Source organism: Equus caballus, chromosome 19 (genome assembly GCF_041296265.1).
Source record: "Equus caballus isolate H_3958 breed thoroughbred chromosome 19, TB-T2T, whole genome shotgun sequence".
Lineage (NCBI taxonomy): Eukaryota > Metazoa > Chordata > Mammalia > Perissodactyla > Equidae > Equus > Equus caballus.
In genome coordinates this window covers 70,162,506-70,175,017 of record NC_091702.1, presented here as the reverse complement: position 1 = coordinate 70,175,017, position 12,512 = coordinate 70,162,506, and the positions used below count along the sequence as shown (strand labels likewise).

The 12,512-nt window shown below is 37.1% G+C and overlaps 1 protein-coding gene across 1 annotated transcript in view; it reads right to left on the bottom strand.

The window, feature by feature from the left end:
- Nucleotides 1-12,512, bottom strand: part of PROS1 (protein S) — a 67,333-nt gene that overhangs the window by 19,343 nt on the left and 35,478 nt on the right. Inside the window, exons 4-8 of the mRNA XM_023624000.2 lie at nt 8,872-8,958; nt 7,141-7,263; nt 6,911-7,042; nt 3,980-4,105; nt 101-222 (exon numbers count right to left, since the gene is read on the bottom strand). Coding sequence (XP_023479768.1) covers nt 101-222; nt 3,980-4,105; nt 6,911-7,042; nt 7,141-7,263; nt 8,872-8,958 — 590 coding nt within the window. The remainder of the gene's footprint in view (nt 1-100; nt 223-3,979; nt 4,106-6,910; nt 7,043-7,140; nt 7,264-8,871; nt 8,959-12,512) is intronic.

Here is a 12,512-nt window from a genome sequence, read left to right as displayed (position 1 = left end):
TGCATTTTCCTGACTTACCTCCGCTATATAAGTACCTGAATAAGTACCTGAATCTCTCGTTTTAAAAAGAGGTGGGAAGTTTAGCATCACGAGATGTTACCTCACAACTCTTCTGATCTTGGGCAAGTTTGAATCCTTTCTTGCCATCACAATAACAGTAGTAACCCCCAGGGTAATTGACACAAAGTTGAGCACACATGTTCTCAGAGCATTCATCCACATCTATGATAAAAGAGAACATAAATTTTAATATCTCCTAAATGTTCAATCCAATAGAAGAAGGAGTATTCTGATTTTAGTACGACATAATCAATGATAAATCCTCAGTCAAAGAAACCCTTGTGACATCAAACCACATTTATACACTTGGCACAGAAATTTAAATGAGTTACAAGTGTAATTTATATTTATTTACATACTCAAAACAAATTTAATGTATAACTCTCAGTAATTCATAATTAATAAAACTATAACAATTATACTAATTTTCTCATTTTTAAGAAAAAAAGACTGAGAGTCTCAAGTTAACTGTCATTCTGATTATATGAATTCCAATGACACTACCTCTCAATTCTTTGTTTTGAGGAAAAAAAGGAAAAGAAATGGAAGGGGAGTGGAGGGGAGGCGAGATAGGGAGATAAAGGGAAGAAAAGATCCCTTTTAACTGAAGGTTAATGTAATTTGGAATAAATGACAATATCAATAACATTTGACTTTTCACAATGCAATGATTATTGGTGGCAATAAATTTAAGGGCATAGCCTCATTTTTTATTATTATTTTTTTTAAAAAAAACCTCACTATGCTATTACCTCCCATATTGTGAAATCTTCTATGTGGTTCCTGTCCTGGGTTCATATTTTGAGAAAATCATTCTTGAAAAGTTGTATTAATATACTTCAGCTAAAGTCCACTCCAGAGTTACGTAAGATCCTTGACTTTTTTGATGAATGCACACCATGACCTTTGAAAATTCCCAAGTTCATAAATGCTATTACAGTGTAAGTTCCCCTACAAAGTGCCTTAAAATAAAACCCCAAAATCAGTGATCTCTTAATGCCATTAAAATCAAATGATATATGATTAGAGTAGTAAAATATTAGATAAATGCCATATATAAATTTTTTCTTAAAAATCTGGCATTCATTGAATAAAACTACAATAAGGATTATGAAGTTGGCTAATGATAAATCTGCAAATTACCACAATAATTTCCATCTAGAGTAGCAGAAGAGTAGAAATGGTGTGTAGGGGGATATCTTTTGGTGAGTGCACAAGGAGGTAAGACATCAAAGTCTCAAGAGGAGTATAGATAGTTGAAAAAAAAAAAACCTGTTCTAAAATTATTATTGATTTAGGCAAACTTATAGAGACAGAAAGCAGATTAGAGGTTACCAGGATTAGGGGAGGGAGGAGGAGGAATTTACTGCTTCATGGTTACAGAGTTGTGTTTGGGGTGATGAGAAAGTTTCAGAACAGATAGTGATAATGGCTGCATAACTGTGAATGTAATTAATGCCACTAAATTGTACATCTAAAAATCATTACCATATGTCCATATTGCCTAAAGCAATCTACAGATTCAATGCAATCCCAATCAGAATCCCAATGACATTCTTCACGGAAATAGAACAAAGAATCCTAAAATGTATAGAGGCAACAAAAGACTCTGACTGGCCAAAACAATCCTGAGAAAAAAGAACAAAGCTGGAAGTACCACACTCCCTGAAGCGAAAATACACTACAAAGCTATAGTAATCAAAACAGCACAGTACTGGCACAAAAACAGATATATAGATCAATAGAACAGAATTGAAAGCCCAGAAATAAAACCACAAATCTACGGAGAGCAAATTTTCAACAAAAGAACCAAGAACATACAATGGAGAAAGGAGAGCCTCTTCAATAAATGGTGTTGGGGAAATTAGACGCAAAAGAATGAAAGTAGACCATTACCTTACACCATGCACAACAATCAACTCAAAATACATTAAAGACTTGAATGTAAGACCTGAAACCATACAACTCCTAGAAGAAGATATATATAGTACACTCTCTAACATCCATTTTAGTAGTGTCTTTTCTACTCAGGCAAGGGAAACAAAAGACAAAATATACAAATGGGACTACATCAGACTGAAGAGCTTCTGCAAAGCAAAGGAAACCATCAACAAAATGAAAAGACAACCCACCAACTGGAAGAAAATATTTGCAAATCACATACCTGACAAGGGGTTAATTTCCAAAATACATAAAGAACTCACACACCTCAATAACAAAAAAGTGAACAACCTGAATAAAAAATGGGCAGAGGATATGAACAGACATTTTTCCAAGGAAGATATACAGATGGCCAATAGGCACATGAAAAGATGTTCAACATCACTAATCATTAGGAAAATGAAAATCAAAACGACAATGAGATATCACCTTACACCTGTCAGAATGGCTGTAATTACCAAGACAAAAACAACAAATGTTAGAGAGGATGTGGAGAAAAAGGAACCCTCATACACTGCTGGTGGGAATGCAAACTGGTGCAGCCACTATGGAAAATAGTATGGAGAGTTCTCAAAAAATTAGAAATGGAAATACTATATGACTCAGCTATTCCACTACTTATCCAAAGAACATGAAATCAACAATTCAAAGAGACTTATGCACCCTATGTTCATTGCAGCACTATTCACAACAACCAAGACATGGAAGCAACCCAAGTGCCCATTCACCAATGATTGGATAAAGAAAGTGTGGTGTATATATATACAATGGAATACTACTCAGCCATAAAAAGAGACAAAAATCAAACCATTTGCAACAACATGGACAGACCTTGAGGGTATTATGCTAAGCGAAATAAGCCAAAGAAAGACAAACACTGTATGATTTCACTCATGTGTGGAAGATAAACAAACACATAGATAAGGAGAACAGATTGGTGGTTACCAGAAGAGAAGCAGGTGGGGGGAGGGGGAAAGGGACAAAGGGGCACTTATGTATGGTGATGGAGAAAAATTAGACTATTGGTGGTTAACACAATGCAGTCTATACAGAAACTGAAATATAATAATGTACACCTGAAATTCATAGTGTTATAAGCCAATATTACTTCAATAAAATAATTTGAAAAATGGCTAAATGGGCACATTATATCTGAGAAATATTTTGCCACAATAGAGAAATTACTGCTGATTTGATTAGTTTTAGTCATGGTATTAAATTCACTTTGAAATTTTTAAAAATTTAAAGGAAGATGTGAAATAATTTGTCTATATTCATGATTATAAAAAAATCTCCTAGTCCGTCCAAGCTCCCCGAACACATGGCAGCACCACCACAGCCAAACGAGGTAACCACACGTCAAGGGCACCCCAGCCCCCGGCCTTGGCCTCTGCTACTGATCAGAACGTCTCAGATTTCTAGAGCTCAGTTATCATTTGGTTATGATGAGACTTTTATGCATATTTAATTATAACAGAACGGTGTCATTTCCTATTTTACAATAAATGACATACTGACATATGCACAAAAAATCACTGAAAAGCTTGGCATGAAACCGAAGACATCTAACTGTCCTTGTAACCTCCACGTGATTTTTAAGCTTGTCTTTCTTTGTGTACTTGTGTTTCTGTATGTGTGTTTCTCCTTCTATCTTGAAATTCTTTTTATCTTTGAATATTGTTTAAATGATATGAAAATGTGTTTACTTTGCTTTTAACATACACGGGTCATCTCCAATTCATGTATAGCTTGGAGGGCCAATCTAAGGAGGGTATAACATAAACCTAAAGACCATGTGCCTCACATACTCATTCTCTGGAAGGAAGCCAACGATGACCCAGTCACCAAACTATATCATGAATTGTACCATCTTAGAAAACCTGATCGTTGATGTCAAACAGAACCAATGCTTCTAATACCAAATCAGGGTTCAAACCTACCCTCTCCAGCATCAACAACGGTACCACCACAACTCTACCTTCACAAGACTTTGAGCTGGGATTGTAGCTGTAGCCTTCGGCGCATTCACATTCATAGTCTCCTGGGACATTCTTGCACACAGCTGTGCCACAAATGCTTGGCTGTGTAGTGCATTCATCCACATCTGTAAATGAAACTAATATATTAAAAACCATTTTTCCCATACCAGAAGGTGCACCCAAAGAACCCTTGACGTAGGTTTCCTGGACCTAGTTTAACATATGCAATGAGACAACAGAGTGGCCTGACAATAACAAAGTATTAAATCTATCATCATATTTTAGTTCACTAAATATGATTTCTTGATCCAAATGCATAGGGAATTTGACTGATGTTTGCCATGTTCCTTTGTAATTGCATAAAAGAAGGAGAGGGGTTTAGTTACGTTTTTATCTATCAGGTTACAGTATGAAAATAAATAGGAGAAGAGAGTTACCATATTCTTAATATGTAATCCTAAATACATGTTTCTGAAATACAGTCTTAAGCATATATTCACTCTGTATTATCACAAATACGAATTTAAAAATGAGGTGGCTCGTCAGTCTTACATTTTCCCTTTGGAAATAGATAATAGCTAAATCTGCATACTGTTATTGTTGCCTGAAGTATTCAATAGTAATTCAAATTTAAAATGAGACTGAGAAGGTCTCAAAGTATTTATAAAGATGCAGTGAATATAAACTTTAGTGCTAAATTAATGTTCCAGAAATTTCAGAAGTGTTTATTATGTTCCATAACAGAGTAGGAGACAAAGTGTTGATTGTAACTACTTACTAGATAAGCACCTGTGAGAAAAACAAAATAAGTGACAGAAATAGTTCAATGGAGACGTAACTATTAGTGAACTTTTCCCCTCTGTCCTCTCTGGAGAAAGACAAGCTCGGAATGGAAAATATATTTTCTCCACTAAATAGATGAGAGTTTAATTTTTCCACAAACTAACAGCCAAAAATTGAAACATTATTTAAAATAACATGCACAAAAATAATAAAATCAATCTCTATGGTAAAGGAATTTTTCTGTAGCTTGACCATTTCAATGTCAATATTGTGGGTATGATAATACACTATTGTGTTGTAAAATGTTACTACTGGGGGAAACTGGGAAAAGGACACACAGGATCTCTTATTATTATTTCTTACAACTGCATGTAATCTACAATTGCTGCAAAATAAAAGTTATTTTTTAAAAAAGAGCTATAAAATCAATATTTTTAAAAGAAAGTGAAAGTATTTGGTTTGAGGCATATTGCAAGACTTATTTAAATCATATGAGTTCAGGTTCCAGCATATTGATGTTATGACTCTACACTGACATCCAACATCTAATGAGAAGTTTTATTCTTGCATTTGTAGACATTTACTGGCAACTGGATCCCAAGAATATCCACATCTTGGCAAAGGCCCTATTGTAATAGTTGTATACATAGTCTTCTAATAATTCTGTACTCTATCACTTAGGTATCATGGATAAGAGACTCTGTAAATGAAGCATACAAGAACATACGTTCTGGGCATCAGGGACATTCTTATGTATAAGAAAACTTTTTGTAATTATTTACATATGTGTATTAACTCAATGGATAAGGATTAAATACCTTTTAACCAAAAACGTAAGTCACAAATTCTTTAGAAGGACTATCCAAGTATTTAAATGTAAACGTATGAATGGGATTATTTACTTATGGAATGCATTTGGTATCGTGCATTATGATGGTTTTCTGTAATGGTGTTCTAATGATATTGTTATTCTAAATTTCCAACCTCAAATAGACCTTCAAATAGGCAGACAAGAAAGAGATACGGTCACAAATTGTTTAGAAAAAATTGCTAAGGTAGTTCACGTTAGAGTCATTCATTGTACTTTAAATAATATTGTAGTAAACCATACCATACCAAACTCTACAGTGCAGTGAGAAACAGACCATTCCTTGCACATAATTCAATTTGGGGATTTAACAAAGCAGATATGAAAAGAGTTTAACAGGAAAAATTTTGCAATTTAACTTACTAAATTTCTTTACCTTGCTGCAAGAAGACGAAGAAGAGGAGGAGTAGGAAGAAGAAAGAAAAAGAGAGAGAGGGAGGAGGAGAGGGAAGAAGGAAGGAAGAAAAGAAGAAAGAAAAATTTGCTCCCAGTTTCCAAAAGCAAAATTTAACTCCAGGCTGGAAAATCTCGTTTTTAGGCATCCACACACCTACACTTACATTTGGAGATTTAGCTACGGCAGCTACACCAGTCTAACGGAAAAGACATGCAGAGAGAAAAACAGTCAAAACTGGGGGAAGAGAAGCATAAAGAAAAACAAAAGAAATACACTAGTAAAATGACGTGTTAAAAAGTTAAACTGACAGGGATTATTTAAGTTTGAAATAAAAAAAAGAATTATGACCAATGATGTGATCTTAAATGTATAAAGTGAAAGAAAACCAGATCATCTTTCCCAAAAGCACAACGGGAAATGAGCTGCAAGATGAAAGGTTTATATTGGAAATTATAAAGGTGTTTAGGACAAGGAAATATAAAATACTAAGGATTCTGGTGGATTTCTTTGTATAGCTGTTTATCTTATTTTAATAAAGGAAATAATATTGTGGTATCTGAAGAAAAGCAAAAACAATGATTTTTCAAAGATTGTAGTATGCAGGGATATGATGAAATTCTTTACAAAATGCACATGTGCACACGCACACATACACACACAGTAAGAAAAAACAAAATGCTCTATACATAACAAAAAGCCCTAGAAACAATAAACCAAAAGGCAGTCCAATAGTAACATGAGGCTTCAAGGCAGATAATAATGTGTATTTATTATAAGGACTTATAACCAGAGAGTTTTCCAAGAATTTCCTGGAGAAATTCCTCTAACTGGATTTAGCTCTCACTCGGGAAACACCTCTTCATTGTACCTTCTTGCTCTTACCTTTGCAGTCCTTTTCATTTGAAAGCATAACGAAACCACCTTTACAGGAACAGTAGTAACTTCCAGGAGTATTATTACAAATCTGGCTGCAACCTCCATTTACATTCAAGGGATCTTTGCACTCATTTACATCTAAAAAGGGGGAAATAAATTATTTCTAAAGTAATGAAGTCTTCAGGAACTTTCCAGGAGGCCAATCCGGATGAGCTGGGTGGGTTTACTATACATACCAGATTCACACATCTCTCCTTGCCAACCTGATTTACACACGCACGTGAATGTGGCTTGGCCGTCTTTGCAGCTCATATATCCATCCTCCTTGCACGGCAGAGGATTACACTGGTCTGGAATGGCTGAAGGAAACAGACGTCATTTAATTTCTGCCACATGCTATGGTAAGCAGAATTATATGCCCTTTAATAGAAATCCTGTGCACAAAGCCTATAATCAATGGAAAAATTATAAATCTTTCCTTCAAATAATACTTTTTCATAAAAAAGTGAGTCCATTAGACAAAATTTTATAATTATTTTGCAAAAGGAAACTTTTATATTTGCAAATATATACAGTATTTTAAAGCTGTAATTTAGGTATTCTTCATATATACTACCTTATTTTATCCTTAAGATAAATCCACAAGATATTCAGAACAAATAAAACTATTCTCAGTATCAATAGCAGAAAGAATTTGAGACTTCCAATTTGGGCTAAGATGGAGAAACGGGGACCAGACATATCCTCCTGCTTTAAATAAATACAACTCTAGTCAAAATACATGAAACAATGGTTTGAGACATTGGACAACAGGTAGCAGAGTACTATGGTCCCTCACGGAGGGACAACTTCTTCAAAAAGTGTCACAGCAACTTATCACCATCTTAAATGACAGGCCCATTTGTTTCCTTACTCATTTGCAGTCTCTGCCCTCAATAGACACTGTGGCCCCTCGCTGCCTGCACATTTCCACACCTGCTGCTCAAGGCTGCATCGAACTACAAGTTCGTTCCATCCTTCCAGGCCAGTCCCCCTTGTCAGTTAGCCAGTGGGAATTTCTGTTACTTGCAAGAAAAATGTTTTTAAAAACCTAGCTGAAACCTAATCACTGAATTTTTCAAAAAATGACCCCATAAGTTTTTTGAAAAGTAGCAATAAACTAGGTATTAGTTAAAATGATAGAAAGACATCAGAAAATAGTTTTCAAATTATTTTCCTATCCTTTGGTAAATTAAAAAAGATAAAGTGTTATATGGTGATGGACAAGAAAAAATGTACAGCTGAAATTTCACAATGATGTAAACTATTACGAACTCAATAAAAATTTTTTTAAAACAGGAAAAAAATAAAGTATGAATTAAATATATGTGTTTTACTTGTGTAATTATAACCAACTTTAAATTAGAGAAAATGCAAATAAATAAATATCTAGATAATGCCAATGCTGAATGTAAAATATTCACTGTAAAAACATCCCAATTCACATCTTGAAATTTTATCTTTTTCTCTTTGACTCTCAGTTGGGAAACTGGTAAATTAGAGGCAAACAATCTACCAGAACTGTCACTGGAACTTCTGAGGGAGAAGACTGACGATATTCTAATATTTTCCACATTATGTTATTGATGCCAGAAGAGTAAAGATGGCCCCACTCCGACCTATTAGTCAACTGCAGCACGTGGTCAGACTGCAGGATTGTGCAGCAACAGGCAAAATAAGGCTGCTGGGAAGAGCACGCTAAGGGCAGCGACCTAAAGTAAACAAGGAACACGCTCTATTTAAACGTTGGGTGGAAAATTCATTTTGAGTAAAACAGCAGCATTTACTCTGAAAACACCTCCTTACTGGGCATACAACCCTCCAAGGGCTTGTTTATTGATTTTTAAACATTAGTCATATTTACAAGTGTACTGTACTTGCAGGTTTTTGTTTAGCTTTGTTTTCTAAATAGATGGTAGGGTGTTTACCATTGACACAGCTCCGCAAGTCAGGGTAAGCGTTTGTCGACTGACGTGCAGCCGTGAACAGTCCAGCTCGGAAAGAACCAAGACAACCTGTGAATGCAAACACGTGAGATCTTAGAGCAGACACACGGAACTTCATCTGAAGTCATCCAAAACAGAAATGTCCAAAGAGTGAACTCTTTCTGCTCCTGTGGATTTATAGGATTTAGCATTCAAAATGTGAGCCCTAAATACTTCCATTCACCTTTTTGAAAAACTAAAAATCTACACACAAGATTACAAGAAATACAGAATCATCAAAAACAAGTCTGTGGAAGTCTCTCTTTGGAAAAGAATCTTAAAGCCAAAAGTGAAAAAGATCTTGGATTAGCAGGGAAATTTATTGTCACATAAATCTGTGTTCTTAATTCTGCAGCAGAGATGTGAAGTTATCCTCAAATCTGTAGACCAGGGCCTGGTTAGGAAAGTGTCTCCACTTAAGTCAGTAGAATGAGCTAGCGTCTCTGGTTGCTGTAGGCAACTCCCAGTCCTTCCAATGTTGTGTAGAGGCTAACACGATATTTGTATGATACCTCAGTATTACAAAGCAGGTTTCCCTGACCCATTTTATTCCTCACTACAACTCTAAGAAACTAGATATAGCAACCTGGCAGAAATAACAGCTGAAGTAGTAGAGATAAAATACTTATGGCCTTAAAGGAACTAGGGGTCATTTAGTGCCAACAATATAACATTTCTTAATAGCCACTGAAGATATTATATGTTACTTCATTGTACAGATAGTCACTATCTAACTGAAAAGGTGGATTTAGTTATCTTTTCCTGAGTAACAAACAACTCCCAAAATTAGTAGCTTAAAATAATCATTCTATTTTGTTCACGATCTGTGGGTCAAATATTTGGAGAGGGTTTGTTTGGGCTGTTTGTGTCTGCTGCGCACACTGAAGGAGCCACCTCCAACACAGCTTTGCGCTCACCTGTCTGACAGCTCAGGCTCCCTGGCCTCTCTCTCCACATGGCATGTCAAGCTTCAGGGCTTCTCCCTGTGCCGAATGTCTCTTAGCTGGTCCTAAAGCAGCGCTTCTTTCATGGCAGCTAGCTTCCAAGAGGAAGAAGGTGGAAGCTGCCAGGCCAATTAGGAGGCGTTTTGTCACTTCCACCATATTCCTTTGATCAGGCAGTCCCAGGGTCCACCCAGCTTCAAGCGGGAGGAGTGGCAAGGATAGACCCCAGATAGTGATGCGGGCGGCAAGACGACATTGCAGAAGAGTGTGTGAGGTGGAGTACATTTTACAGCCATCTTTGGAAAACACAGTTTATCACAGATGGATCCAAAGGCTCATTTGAAGTCAGTGTGTGTATTGGTTTCCTATTGGTGCTGTGACAAATTACCACAATCTTGGTGGCTTAAAACAACCCGAGTTTATTCTCTTACAGCTACAGGGATCAGAAGTCTAAAACTAAGGTGTCAGCAGGGCTGGCTCCTTCCGGAGACTTAAGGAGAGTCTGTTTCCTTGCCTTTTCAGCTGCTGGAGGCCACTTGCATTCCTTGGCTCATGGACCCGTCCTCACGTCACTCCCAACTTCTGCTTCATTGTCACATGTCCTACTACCAACCCTGATCTCCTGTCTTCCTCGCATAAGGACATTATGATTACACTGAGCCCATCCAGATAATCCAGGATAACGTCCCCATCTCTAGATCCCTTTTGTCATATAGGGTAACATTCATAGGTTCTGAGGATTAGGACATGAACATCTTTGGGGGGTCATTATTCAGCCTACCATGCTGGGTTAGAATATTTTCCCATAGAAACAAGACCTTACATCATGATGGTCTTTCTGGAGGCCAAATGAGACCTAAGCAGTTTTACATCTTGAGTATTCTTTCCCTGTGTTCATTTGTCCCTCCTCCTGAATCACCCAATCCCCAAATCAGCTTTTTCTATTGTGGATATTACATTAGGATCCTCGTCTGTGAGAAAGCCTACTTTTGCACCTCTGGACAAATTTGACAAAGAATAACAACCAAAACTTGAAAGTCTTTAGGTTGAAGGTACCAGGTAAAATGTTTCATATGGTGATCAGGATCCCAGGCTAGAGTGCAAAGTAGATTTAACCCATAAAGCAACTTTTACAGAAGTTTATAGGAATAGACGTGATCATGTGCTAATGGAAACCCGCACCCAGGATTACAGTGTGGAGAGCCAGTCGCATAGCCACCCCAAAGCAGCGCAGTACAGAGCCCTCGCTTCCCACTTCTTTCTTATTGCACAGCAGGACTGGGGGGGGAGGGGGGGTTGGAGAGAGTGAGTAGGCAGGTGAGACCTGGAGACAGGTTGTCCTAGCTTTTGTAGCCTGAAGCAGAAGAGATGGGATTAGAAACAGAAATTAGGGCCATAAGGGAGGAAAGCCTAAGAAAAAGGCACTTTCAGGAGAGGTTCCAGTGGTCAGGACAGAGTAGCCTAGAAAGAAATGTTGGTTCTATGCTATGACAGTTCCTACAAATACCTTCTATTTACTTTTTTTCCTCATTGATTTTATTAGGGACCAAACTATTGAACTCCCTTTTACCACCAAGACTGTGTTGGCTGTCTTAATTTGTCAATTTTGAAAAATAGTTCAAACAGCCATTGTCACCTAAAGAAAGGTTGTATTGGGATTACAGCAGAGCCAGAGTCCTGTAAAGTTTTCTTCTCTCCAAGAAACTACTCTACATCCCTCTTCTTTAAATCACAGAAGAGGTCATTACGTAAAAGTCTGAACGTTTGCTTGTTTTCAATTCTAAAGCAGAAAGCTGAGCTATTCATACTCCCTCTTTAATGGTACATTATCATTATTGGCCTTTGAAAAGCCCATTGCTTGCTGCTCTAAAATATATATACTCCTTTTTTTTGCTGAGGAAGATTTGCCCTGAGCTAGCATCTTGTGCCAGTCTTCCTCTATTTTCTATGTGGATCACTGCCACAACATGATGAGTAGTGTAGGTCCGCACCCCAGAACCAAACCCAGGCTGCCAGGCCACGTGGCTGGCCCCTATGTGCTCCTTTTCATCTCCATGTACGCTCTCATTCACCAATTAGGCAACCATTCGAATGGGTTAATATATATTTTTTCATTTGTATGTGTTCTTATGAAATACGTATTTATAATTTTGTGTTCATGAATTTTTAAATCTGTAAATGGTTGTGTTTTACGTATCACATTCTCTGACATTTCTTATTCAGTACTGTATTTTTATGATCCATCCATGCTGCTCCATATAATTTATTGTTTCTAACTGCTAAACATTACTCCATGGCATGCAACTACCATTTTTATAATCCTCTCTACCCATGAGAGATACTCAGATTGCCTCCAGTTTCCCACCCCTACAAGCAGCACTGCATGGACATCTTCATGCACGTCTCATTAATGCATGCATAAGAATTTCTTCGGGGAGCCAGCCTGGTGGCATAGTGGTTAAGTTTACACGCTCTGCATCAGCAGCCTGGGGTTTGTGGGTTCGGATTCTGGGCACAGACCTACACACCACTCATCGAGCCATGCTGTGGTGGCGTCACACATACAAAATACAGGAAGATTGGCACAGATGTTAGCTCAGGACCAATCTTTCTCAAGCAAAAAGAGGAAGATTGCCAACA